The 13,073-nt window shown below is 49.9% G+C and overlaps 1 protein-coding gene across 8 annotated transcripts; it reads right to left on the bottom strand.

The window, feature by feature from the left end:
- Window positions 1–1,552: 1,552 nt before the first annotated feature.
- LOC121497485 (translation initiation factor IF-2-like) lies at window positions 1,553–9,032 on the bottom strand. Of its 8 annotated transcripts, XR_005989482.1 has the most exons (8): window positions 8,825–9,032; window positions 8,241–8,738; window positions 8,073–8,149; window positions 6,755–6,860; window positions 5,850–5,871; window positions 4,230–4,325; window positions 3,828–4,120; window positions 1,553–3,181 (listed from the first exon to the last, which is right to left on the bottom strand). XR_005989482.1 is itself a non-coding variant. In XM_041767165.1 (6 exons), exons 1-6 carry the CDS (start codon window positions 8,906–8,908, stop codon window positions 4,318–4,320), a joined length of 795 nt encoding a protein of 264 aa, XP_041623099.1. In that variant the 5' UTR covers window positions 8,909–9,032; the 3' UTR covers window positions 4,178–4,317. The 8 variants fall into 8 exon arrangements, 3 of the variants coding, with proteins under 3 accessions (XP_041623097.1, XP_041623099.1, XP_041623098.1); XR_005989483.1 differs by lacking the exons at window positions 5,850–5,871; window positions 8,073–8,149 and having other exon boundaries at window positions 8,220–8,738; XR_005989484.1 differs by lacking the exons at window positions 5,850–5,871; window positions 8,073–8,149 and having other exon boundaries at window positions 3,828–4,105; window positions 8,220–8,738.
- Between the last annotated feature and the right edge of the window lie 4,041 nt (window positions 9,033–13,073).

The following is a 13,073-nucleotide window of genomic DNA, read 5'->3' as shown; positions in this document are numbered from 1 at the left end:
CAACAGATGCATGCTTCCACCAGGGACACAATGATCCCATTGAATTGAAAGTGGAAACTTTCACCTGGACATTTGGAGCTTTTATGCCACTGAATGAATAGGATACTGGCTGGAACAGTTGGTCCTGATTACCAAGCAGAAAAGGTTGCTGCTATACTCCAGGGGCAGGAGGGACCATTCTGGAGCCTAGAGGATTCTCTGGGGGGTAGCTCTTAGTCCCAATTAAGTCCTGTAACAATCTCTGCATAACCTAAGAACAGCAGGACTGTAGAAGATCCAGTCCCTTAGAAATAAAAGTAAAAGAAACAAAGTAGAGAATGCTGACCCACTGAGGGGCTCAGTGACTGTGGGGAAATGGCCTGTGGAAGAAAGAAGTTCTAGAAACCATCAATGGTCGTGTGTCTCATACAGAAATGAAGACTATAGCAGCTGTGCATTCTCTCCTTTGCTTGTCACTGCATCATTGTATATAAGACTTGCTGTCCATGGTTGCCTCTATAATTTCACCTCGAGGTTATGGAAGTCCATGTGGTATTGTGACTGAGGTAGAAAAGGAATTCACCAGAATCTGAGATGGGTAGAAGACAGTCAGGACCCTGTGTTTCACCTTTTTGGAGAAGATAGAGTGTAAGAAGGACCCATACATCTTACAGCACAGAAGCAAGTTGTCGATGTATGAAATCTCAAGTGAGGATAGAATATTGTGTTTGGATGTTACTGGCCAAGGGACCATTTAATTACCTCTTGTCTGTTAGTCTAAGGCCATTTTATATTTTATATTCTTTTTATATTCTGCTCTGTGGCTTTGGGGCTGAGACCCTACAAACTACATTTCCCAACCTCCTTGGCCAGCTTCCTGTTAGCTCTGTTAATGGCAAGCCCTAGAGAGGATGTAGAAGGTGGAAGAGGAGGGGGAAGGAACCTCCCGAGAACTCCTACCTTCACTGTCTGCATATTAGTGAGGTGGGACTTTTATCCAGAGGTCCATGCAGCAGTGCTGCAAAGCCCCTCATCCCAGCCCATAGTTTGGTAACGTCACTCTTCCATGTTATTCCCCTAGACTGCTTCTGCAGTTACCAATTTCTGGGTTATTCTAGCATCTCCATTTCGTTCTTTCAGCCTTCTAACACTTGTGTCACCAATTCCCTGTATTAATAAATCTGTTGGAATATTTGGTATGATTTCTATTTTTCTAGCTTGGCTTTCCTCTTACAATTCTCTACTGTAACAGTCATAACTATCTATCTATGTACCTATCTATCCATCCATCCAACTATCTGAACATTCATAGCGGTACTATCCAAATAGTCAAAAGGTGGAAACGACCAACATGTTCGCCAAATGAAGAATGATGGTGTATCCCTACAATGGAATGTTCTTCAGCTATACGAGGGAATGAAGTCCTTGTATCTGTCGCAATGTAGATGAAGCCCAAAAACATTATGCTAAGTGGAAGAAACCAGGCACAAAAGACCAATTTATTGTATGATTCCATTCATTTGAAATGTTCACAATAGGCAATTCCATAGAGACAAAATAATGGTTGCCTAGGGGTGCAAGGAATGGGAGGATTGAGAAGTGAGAGCCAAGAGGTATATGGGGTTTCCTTTGCAGATGGTAAAAATGTTCTAACAGTGATTTATGGCGATTGTTGTGCAACTCTGTGAATATATTAAATACCATTAATGGTGCGCTTTCAGTTGGTGGATTTTATGGTATGTGAATCATATGTTAATTTCTTATTACCAAAAAAATTACTCAAATAATAAGGGAGTTTCTTTCTTTTGTAACAAGGTGTCCAGAATTATGTCGGTGCAGCGGTCGACTAATTCAGCAGTTTAACCATGTCATCAGAGACCGAGGTTCTCTTCATCTTCCCCTTCTGCCATTTTTAGTTAGCTGCCCTCGTGATTTTAAGACAGTGACAGAAGCTTCGGACACCTCGGGGTCAGAAAAGAGAGTGTTCTTTTCTTATGTCTCTTTATTTCTGGAAGAAAAGCCTTTTCCAGTGGTGTCCAAGCTAACCATGGATCATACGTCTTGGACTAGAACTGCTCCTACCAAACAGTAACCCAGTCCTCGGGAAGGGGAGGGGTGCCACCGTGATTGGGTTAGTGCCATGAGGTTTAATCCTGAGTCCTAAGGAGGAGAAGTGGATGCTGGAATTTAACCAGGGCTCTGACAGCGTGGAAGATGAGGATGACGGCTACAGGGTGGCAGCCCCAGCGTCTGCCTAAAAGAATGCAGAAAAGGGAATTTTCTTGCAGGAAGAATGGAATCAGAATTAGCTATGAGTTTCCTTCTGTATGTCTGTCTATCGATCTCTATCATCTACCTACCTACCTACCTACGTACATGCAAGTTTAAAATGCCTATACTTTTGACTTCTTGTAACTAAGGGTGTGTGTTTTTACGTTTTCTTTTTCTCGAGTCTTCCAAGATTTGCATCTTCATCAAGGCATCGCATGTCAGGGAAGATGAGAAGGACCCATGCTGCCGTGAGCTGGCCCAGCCGGCATTGCTTTGGCTCCCGAGAGGCAGCGTGGTCCGAGCCGGGTCTGCGTGGCTGCCTCTTCAGGCACGAGCTCTGGCTGAGCAGGAGCAAGCCAGGAGGAGGGAGCATCTGGCTGAGGTCTCCTCGGGGTGAAGCGCTCACCCTCCGACTTGGCCTCGCCCACCCCTCCACCGTTTCCAACCCTGACGCTGCCTTGGCCTGCACTGGCGAGTGGTACATGTGAGCTGCCCCGTGACATGTGGTTGTGCTTAACTCTATAGAACTTTGAACCAACCTCAAGCTGCGCCAGTGAAAAGATCAAAGTCAATAAAGTGTATGTATTTTATAAACGGTGAACTTTTGTGAAGAAACCAACTCATTTAAGCCAAAGCCAAGGGAGTGTTATGTTTTGACTGATGCATAAAACAAAGAAAGAAGGTTGTTTCCCCCTGTGTGTTATTTGGGGTTGTTTTTTTAAAAAAAGACTGTTTATTAAAGTCCATACTTTAAAATAAACATAGAGAACTCTCGTGTTCTTTCTGTAAACACATCGGAGTCCTTTGAAGCCGTGGATAATGAGTATGATAGCAGATGACTGTTTAGCCTCTCCTGGGCTCCATGTTTAGTTAGCTGGGTCTCGAAAACTTTAAACCTCCTTCTCCTTAAGAGAGATTTTCAGAACTGACTCTGTTCGAACAGAGAGAGGGGGGGGAAAGACCTCAAGACTTGGTTAGCATCTATATTCAAACTTCCCTGCAAACAAGGTGCCCCCCACCCCGGGTCACACAGCTGAGGCCACAGACCCCTCTTGCCCTGTGTTAACATCGAGCCTAAACCCACTGGAGGTCCCCCTACCTGCCCGCCCGGGCCCCTTCCCGGCCTCTCCAAGCAGCCCCGTGCTGGCACCTGTTGGAACCTTGTCTTTGGCAGGAGAGGACCCCTAGTGCGTGACACTTGCTGATTGCTGATTTCTGTGGTGTGACTAGTTGAGCCACCATGTCACCCATGGAGCACTGGGTGCGGAGAGATGGGCACAGTGCTCGGGCGGCTGGCCTCCGTCTGGCATGCAGCCTCCACCTCTGCCATCCTCTGCCCCTCTTTCCCTCCTGAGCCTGGGAATCAGCAGACTTCACTGCAGTAAGTGTTTCTAAGGAGCAGTTTCCCCCACTGTGGGGAAGCTTTCTTTTCTTGTTCTAATGTCCCCCTCCTAGTACCACAGAGATCCTGGCTTCCATTTTCTTTACTCCCCCAGCCTGCAGCAATCTGCCAGGCTATTCTGGTCATTTCCTTTGGACAGTTCCTTGAATTGTTTTGATGCCATTGTATGACTCACCGAGTCCAGCTTCCTTTCCCCTCTTAGGCAGCTGGGAAAACCAGGCTCCCCTCACATTTTCCTTTGTTAATGGCTGTATCCTGAAGTCATTCATGCCTGGCTGGTCAGGGGGTGGTGTGAGCTGTAGGCCTAGTGCCCAGCCCTCCCAGGCGTCAGTGATGCTCCTTGATAGGTGGAAAGACCTTCTGGCAGGAAGTTGCGGTGTCGGGGGTGAGGCAGGCTTTCCACTCGGTTCCTAGGTGTCAGTGGGTAAGTGCGGGATCCACAGCCTGGATCAACTGGAGGTAGGATACCTAATCAAGATCATGAGAGTTTTGTCCAAACACATAAACACAGATTTGGGCCTCATAGTTTAAAATCTGGAAGCTTGAGTCTTGCCTTGCAAGGAGACGGGACACTTACCCCAATGGTGCATGTGGCTACCTGGGACATTCCTGGGCCAGGCATGCTTGGGCCTAGCTGTCCTTCCCTCTTGGAGCCTGACTCCCCATCAGCTCACTGAGGTGAAGAAAACAGTCTTAGGAATCAAAGATGGCAAAGCTTTCTTAGGACCATTTGGATCCAGATTGGCTCCTCAGCCGAGGCAGGAACCGAGATGAGAGGTGGCGGGGGAGCTGAACAACGGTGTCCTCTGGCCTGGCCACCCTGTGATTTTTAAGTACCTACTACCTGCTTGGGGTTCTGAGGGGAAGAGAGAAGGGGCCATCCTTTGGAAGGGCTTATGCCCACGTAGCTGGAAGTAGGGGGAGAAAATAGAGCCCCACAAAGAGGTGACAGCTTTGTCCTCCAGTCAATAACTTCTGTGAACACTGATTGTAACAGCAGGAAGAGAGCTTAGCTATTGCACAGTGAATAATGCAAACCACCCTGCACCTGTCACCTCATTTAACTAGTACATTAACCCAGTGGCTTACATGTTTTATTATCCCCATTTTATTTTATTTATTTTTTAAAGATTTTATTTATTTATTCATGAGAGACACAGAGAGGCAGAGACATAGGCAGAGGGAGAAGCAGGATCCCCGCAGGGAGCCCAATGAGGGACTCAACCCCAGGACCCCAGGATCATACCCTGACCTGAAGGCAGATGCTCAACCACTGAGCCACCCAGGCATCCCTATTATTCCCATTTTACAGCCAGGAGGCTGAGGCTTAGGAGAAGTTACTAATTTGTCCAAGACCACAACAGAGCTGAAGTCTGAGCCCAGATTTAAGTGGCTTCAAAGGTTTTCTTCCTGTCACTATGCAACTGTGCTTCTCTGAATCCCAGTGTGTGTGTGTGTGTGTGTGTGTGTGTGTGTGTGTAGTGTCCTGGTCATGTCTTCCTAGAACATACTAGTAACGGGGCCATAGCCTAGCTTTGGTACCATGCCCGGCCAAGGCAGGGATGAGAGGAGGAGCTGAATGTCCCCCACTTTTGCCCCAGAGACCCAGTGGCCTGCACGTTTCCCAGAAGCAGCTGCTTGGAGTGCTCAGTAGGCTCTGGGATTACCCTGGGTCTGTCCCCACCTCTCCCAGGCCCCGCCTCTACTCTGGAGTCCTTGTGTCCAGCTGGCTGACTCAAACGTGCATTCCTCTGTGCCATCTAATCTTTTCGGGAGATGACCCGGCCAGACGGCCAGCCTGGCTTTTCCTTTCACTTTGGCCCTTGGACTCTACGCTGGGCCCCGTGCGCTGCAGTCCACGTGAGGTCTGCTCTGCTCCTCCATCTGGTTGCCCACCAGGCCACACACGGCTGGGAGGAAGGTGGATAGAGGCCCACCGCTTTTGCAGCTTGCTCCTTGAGCAGAGACATGGACCCCAGCTCCATTCTCCTTCTCTCTCCTGAGTGCCTGACCTTCTAACTGATCCAGCTGGAGTGTCCTCCTCACGGTGGCAGCACACATCATGGCAAATCAGCTCCACTAATTGTCCAGTTAATTAATAATCATGGTTGGCAATTCCCAGGGTAGAAGAGGAGACAAGGCCTGGGGTCTGTATGTGGTCTAGTTAGCCATGGGTGACTCAGGGAAGATGACTTACCTCTCTCTTCCCATTTCCGTATCTGCACAATGGAGAGATAAGAATAGAATTTCCCTCATGCAGTTGTTTCAAGGATTAAATGAGTTAACACATGCAAAGTGCTTAGAACAATATTTGGCACTGGGTAACTCCTATCTAAGTCTTAGCTATTCCTATTATTGTACATACGTTACTTCACTTGTTCCGGGGGTCCTTACTTTGTGGTCACCAAGCAATGGGTGGGCCAGATCCCCAAACCAAAATCAACTAAATTTTCCCTGTTAGTTCAAACCACATTAGTAACCAATCAAATTCACAGTATGGCACTTGACTTCATTAGCTCTGGCTGACTCTTATTTTGAGGTGACCCAGAGTTACCGGACACTGTCCAGGGGTCTGAATTGGTTAGGCATACCTCCAAAGGTAAGAAGGAGCTTTTAGCTAAGAGATAGTCTAGTCTTTTAAATTCTTAAAATTCCCCGGATAGCTTTGGACAAATCCCATAGTCCTCTTGCCCACCCAACTAGGAAATTAGCCATTTTGGATTCTGCTTGCCACAAACAGACCTATTCTAAACAGTGCTATTGAATTTTAGACTGTTCAAATATTTTATTTTCTCCTACAACTACTTTTTATTATAATGAACAATTAAGACCATTTAAAACACGGGAGTACAAGTATTTTTTTGAATTAAATTAACTTGCGAAAACCAAAAAAAAAAAAAAAATATTATCATATCCAGATGGCCTAATGAGTGCTCAGCATTTTCAACGAGCTATATGGGACTGTATATTAAAAATCAGAAAGAAGAGTCCCTGCTTAAAATCTAGTATGTAGACCACAAAATAACAGTAAATTCCAATGCAAGTAGTCAGTGGCATAGACTAGAAAATGAGCAATGTGTGATGAGTAACTTCGTCACTAACCTGATAAAACAAATCCAGTGGAGCTTTGATGCTCCAAGCTGGTGACCTGTTGGAGCCCACTGTTTGGTTTGCAGTTCCCCTTGTCTCTGCTGGGTTGGCTTGGGACCTGCGTGTGGCAAGGCAGATTCTCAGGACCCTGGCAGGAACCCTGGCCCTCCTGGCCATGGGACTTGCACAGCGGCTCTGAGCTCAGGAAAGGCGTTGGTGGGACAGGCTACTGGCACCTCCCAGCACAGGCAGCCTGGCTGCTCTGGTTTCCTTCAGCTCACCACTCTGGCACTGTTGGTGAGCTGACTGGAGAGCTGAGTAAATAAACAGCTCGCCTACTGGGAGGACAAGAAGTTTGTGTTCCTCCACCATGGAGCAGAAGAGTGACACTTCTAGAGCCATCGGCACCTGCTCTGAGCCTGGGAAAAATCAAGGAGACCTTGACTGTAACATAATGATTAAGCTGATTGTACACTCACACCAAGACAGTGTGTACTGTAGCTGACCTCGAGGAGTCTGAGGGCCACACGGTCCCAGAAAATAGTCCCTTCTGCTACAGTGTCTATCTGGCTGCTCCTTCCCCAGAAGCTGAATGTGGCATCTTACTCTGAGCTGGGTTTCGGGATGTGATAGGGGTCTGAACGTGTGTGCAGATGATCACGTGTGTGTGTTTGTGCATGCCTGGCACCCATTATTGTTGCCCGGGAATCTGAGGCCAGGGCTGGGGTTGTCACACTTGTGGCTGTGCCACACTTGCTTGTTTTTACCAGCATGTGAATAGCACCCTGAGGACCTGTGAGAAGTTAAGTCGCAGCATTTTCAGAGTAGTAACGTGTCACAGTGAGTGTCCATGAATGGAAAGTATAGGATGGTGTTTGGAAGTGGGGGGTGGGGGGGTCAAAGCCCACCTGACTACCGGGAGCTCGGATAGATCTAAAGAAACCATCACCGCAGAGACTTTCCCTGAGAAACACTGACGTGGAATGTGTCCCTGGGAGTGCACCCTTGCCCCCTCCCCGAGGGCAGGAAGGTGGTGACCCACTCACTCCCAGCACCCCCACAGCTAAATCTCTGTTCCTGACCCTGTTCTCCGCATGCTCAGTGTTCTCATTCTCTTCCCTACTTCCTCCCGTGCAGCCCTTCTCTTGAGGAGAGTGTGATGGGCTCATTTCCCCTGTGATGCCAATTACTGATCAAGCCTGAAGTGTTATTCTCTCCAAGATAATGGCCTCTTAAGAGAGAGGAAGATAATGGGTCTTTAGGTGTGGAATTAAGTGTGGAATTAGAGGCATCAGTGGGTGAGGAGGGACGGTGGGGTTTCAACACACACGTGGGCCCACTGGAAGGCGCGCACACATGCGTGTGATGCAGATCTGCACGGCTCTCTGGAAAGGGCAGTGCGGGCTCCTGTCACCGGAGGAGAAAAGGGGGGGGACGTCGTCCAGGCCCGGGTCACCCCTTCCTCCCCGATCCTTACTGAGGGGTGCCTGGAGCTCACAGCCGCTGTCCCAGACGCGGTCTTTTCTCTCCTGCAAAAGTGCAGCCGCGTGCGGGTTGGTGCCTTCCCCTCGGGGCTCCTCCTGGAAGCCGAGGCGAGGCCGCACCCCGGGGCTCCCCCGCGTGGCCCCCCCAGCGGCTTGGGCGCGGGGCTCCTCCCCGGGCAGCGGGCAGCGCCGGGCTCCGCAAGGCCCCACCTGGAGCGGGAGAAGGCGGGCGGCCGGGAGCCGGGTGGGGTGCGCAGCCCCGCGGGGCGGGCCGCAGCTGGAGCTCCGTGCGCCCCCGCCCGCGCCCCCGCCCGCGCCCGCGCCCGCGCCCCCGCCCGCGCGGACACTCCAGGCCTTGGCTGCATCCTCCGGCCGCCAGGACTCCCGTCTGCGTTCCTCCGCGGTTGCAGGGATGTGCGCTCCACCCCGAAGTCCTTCGAGCTCACTTCAGCGGATGATGATGGTTTTTGCAGGAGGGACCCCGATGGTTTTCCCGTTTCTGTTTCCGTCGTCTGTAGGCAAAGCCGCACTTCACGGAGAGCAGATGGCGAGCGCGTCCCTCGACCGGCCAGGGGCGAGCGGGCTGGGCGGCTCTGACCTGTCTGCGCCCCCCGAGGGGCTGGGCCCAGGGGACGGCGCGGGGCCCAGGGGGGCGGGCAGCCGGCGGCCCCTCCGAGGACATTGGTGCTGAAGCCTCCGCGCCCCAGACCCGGAGACCGGGCCTGACCCCGAGGCGCCTCTGCCTCCGCGGAATGTAACGAGAAGCATATTCTCTACCGTATCTTTCCCAAGAACATACACCCTAGTTCCCGGTCTCCAAAAAAGGCGGAGGAGGCTTGCTGCTCCCGGGCTAGCCTGCAGAGGCTTCACAACCACAGCCCCGCCCCGAGCCCCAGGCCTCGGGACTGTGCTGTGCTGTGCAGAGGTCCCTGCGGTCACCCCACCGGTCCTTGAACCCCAGGTGGCGGAGCGCACACTCGCACTGTGGCCGCTGGCTCATCGGAGGCTCATGGGACGCTCATGGGAGGGAGGCTGCCCACACTGGGCACTCTGACGGGGGTGGCCAACACCCTGCTCCTCTGGACACTGGTGGAGTGTGCCTGACCTCTGACCCGACACATCAGCAGTCTTGGGGAAAAAGCTCATCTTCGGGGGTGGGGGTGCATGGCAGACAACTTTGACTCAGAACAAACACAAGGGGAAGGTAGACAGACGGTCTCGGGGGTAAAGGGGGAGTGTGGTCAGTCTGCTGTGTGCTGTCAGTTTGCCTGCAGTCCAGCTTGCTGCGGGCTGGTGGCCCAGTCCTCCTGGGAGCAGGGGCTGTGGGCCCAGGGATGGGTGGTTCCCGTAAGCGCACAGCTGGGCCCTGCTGGTGGAATGTCACACAGAGGAAGAGAAGCCTCCCCACCCGGGCAGCAGGACAGTGAGGCTTGGGTTCCAGGGTGTAGGCAGTGTCTGGAGGAAACTGCACGGGGCCGGGGAGCGGGGGGGGGTTGCTGAGAAGCTGGTTGGAAGTGGGGGGAAAGGGCCAGAAGCAGGGAAAGAACAACCAACTGCAAGCAGCCAGCCGTGCAGGTGACTCAGTGTAGGGGAAAGCAAACAGGGGGCTGGGGCGGGGAGCTTTGCAGAATGGCTCCCAATTGCTAGAAGGCAAGGCTTTGAGGGTGGGTCCCCGAAGCCACACGATGGTGTGAAGTGTTTCCCTCTGGAGTGAGCATGTGCAGGGAGGGCCACGGTAGTGGAAGATTTGCACACACATGGCATTCCTCTGTCAAGCACTGATGACTTCACCTTCCAGACCATCTTGGATGGAATTCTGTGCACCATCTTGTTAAAATCTAGTTGATAACCCAGTTTAATTCCACACGCTCCGGATTCAGGAAATCCAACCCGATGGCAGAGATGTCTTAGAGTAACTGAAAATCCAGAGCCCAGAGGACAAAAAGCTTCAGAGAGGATAAGTTGGCATGCAGTTGCTCAGGAAGTCTGAGGAGTTGTTTGTGAGGCAGATGGGGAAGAGGAGGGCCCAGAAGGCTTGTGTGGCAGGAGGACCCCAATCCTACCCATGATATTGTGACTTATCATGGAAAATATATACAATTGGCCCTTGAATAATGTGGGGACTGGGGTGCCAACCCCCTTGCAGTTGAAAATCCACATAGAACCTTTGATTTCCCCAAAACTTACCACTACTTGCCGATAACATAAACAGTCTATTAACACATACCTTCTATGTTTTATGTACTCTGTACTGTATTCTTACAATAAAGTCAGCTAGAGAAAAGAAAGTGTTATTAAGAACCCTGCGTGAATAGGTAGACCCGTGTAGATCAAATCTGTGTTGGTCATGTGGCAATTATATTTGGTCTTCATTGACTTTTCTGGCAAAGAGCTCCTAAAACTTTTGGTATCTCCTAAATAATAAGGCATCTTTTGTTAGGTGAATGAGGTGACCTTTGGACAGGAGAACCAACCATGTGATTCGAGAGTTGGAATTTTCAGCTCTACTCAACCTCCTGGGAAGGAAGAGTGGCTGGATATTGACTCACCCACCAATGGCCAATGGTTTCATCAGTCATGCCTGGGTAATGAAGGCTCTATAAAAACTCAAAAAGACAGGGTGTAGAGAGCTTCCAGTGTGGGGGTTAGGGGCAATCTTATGGGACGGAGGCCTTGACCAGTGGGATCTGATGCTGTCTCCAGGTAGATGGTTCAAGAATTGAGCTGAATTGTAGGACACTCAGCTGATGTCTGACAATTGCCAACCCCCTCCCCTGCACAGGTGTTGACCATTCCTGTCAGGGTGGAGTTGGGTGTAGAATGCTTTACTACTCATATTCTCAAAGTCTGGGACATTGCTTGCTCTCTCTCAAGGCTTTGACGATCTCTTCCTCTTCTGAAGTTTTTCTTCACTCCTGGCCTGCCATTCTGATTTGATTCTTCACACAGCTCATCTTATGTTGTTCCTCTTCCTGAGTAGAACCCTGTGTCCTCCCGCGGAACCACTCACAGGGCTTGGCTTGGAGCTGGCCTTTCTTGGGCACATGGTGTAATGAGAAAGGATTACCTGGGTCATTGACTGATGGGTTCGTAGATTAAGGGCTGTTGAGAAAATCTGTTTATGGTGCCCCCAACCACATAAGGTGGTGACATATCTGGGGATAAAGGGAGGATGATTTGACTGTCATCAGGCCTCTGCCCTTGGTGTCTATCAAGGCTCTCTGAGGAGTTGGGAAAGCACAAATCTTCATGCGTCACTTCAGCAGGCCCGGGAAAGAAACACATAGCTGAAGGCCTAGATTCAGTGCCGTGTTTCTTGTTCTCTGACCCAGAGCACGTTTGTTTTAGGGTCTGAAAACTTTTGATTTTTCCCTCCTTAAAAGATAATAATAATAATAGAACCAGCCATTGAGCTCCTATCTATATTAGATCACACACACGCACATGCTTCACAATATATAATTCCAGAGCAAATATATGAGATGGGTACTATTATTACCTCATTTTTCTGGTAAGTGGAGAATTAGAGAAGCTAAGAAGTGGTCTGAGTCTAAACAGCTAGTAAGTGGTGGAAGCAGGAGTGACGGGACCCTCTGCCCCTAGCACCGATGCTCCTGAGCGCCACGCCCTGCACTGTACTGGCAAAGCCTCAGAGATGAGATGGGGCCATAGCCATACCCCATGACACCACCAGCCTCTCCCTGGATTCCTAGAGCCTTAGACCGTTGATGCCGGGTGGGTCAGCAGGGCCATTAACCACGTCAGTCCTCTGGGGAAATAGCTGGACTCAAGTCTGATTCAGATGTTCTACTCTTTGCTTTGTTCTGTCTAGGAAATCCTGTTCTCACAGTTTGCCAGGCAGAGGCTCGCTGGTGTGGTGTCCACACTGGAGCTTGGCTGATGTTTTGGTGCAGGAACTGCACGCCTTCTTGGGAAGTCACTGCTCCTTCCCTGATAAGAATACAGTGTTCAGGACAAAGCACCCAGCCAGGAGCCAGGAGACCTGGGCTGGGGTTCTATCATAGACTTGCCCTGCCCCAGGCCCTTGGGCAGGTCTCTTACCTCCCTGGGCCTCAGTTTCTCCTATTAAAACAAGTGGCCAGGAGGCAGTTGGTAAAATTCCTCACAATGCTGAATGTTTGATGATTCTTCATAAAACTCCAGGGCTTTTTTATTCCTATGTTGTTGTTTTTTTTTTCTGTCCAAGGGCATCTGGCTAGATGCAACAAAATAAAAATACCCTCTGGGATCTGAAATGTGAAGTGAGAGATGCCTACAAATGTCAGACTTGTTGGAATCTCTCCTTTCTGTTAATCTTCATTATTATAAACTCATTGATACAGAGTGAGATGCTGTATTCCAGATGGTTTGGGTGGTAATTTTTATTTACCCAAATGATGTACAGCTGACCCTTGAAAATGCAGAGGTTAGAGGCACTAACCCCCTGTGAAGTTGAAAAATCCCAGAATAACTTTTGATTTTCCCCCAAAACTTAACTACTCAGCCTACTTTTGACTGGGAACCTCACTGATAAACAGTTAATTAACACATATTTTATATGTTATATGTATGACCTATGGTGTTCTCACAATTGGGTACGTAGAGAATTTAGGAAAATCGTAAGGAAGAGAAAATACATTTACAATACTACACAGTATGTATCAGAAAATCCATGTATAAGTGGCCCCGTGTAGTTCAAATCCGTGTTGTTCAAGGGGCCAACTGTACAACAGGTAATCGAGAAGTTAGGGTGAGTAACATAATGTGCTCACCACCCAGATTCAGAGATCAAGCATGGCCCACGCAGACAAAGCCCCCCTGCCTTTCCCTCGGTTTGCTTCCCACTC

Source organism: Vulpes lagopus, chromosome 8, assembly GCF_018345385.1.
Source record: "Vulpes lagopus strain Blue_001 chromosome 8, ASM1834538v1, whole genome shotgun sequence".
NCBI classification, from domain to species: Eukaryota; Metazoa; Chordata; class Mammalia; order Carnivora; family Canidae; genus Vulpes; species Vulpes lagopus.
The sequence above is the reverse complement of the archived record's forward strand: the minus strand, read 5'-3'. Positions and strand labels throughout refer to the sequence as shown.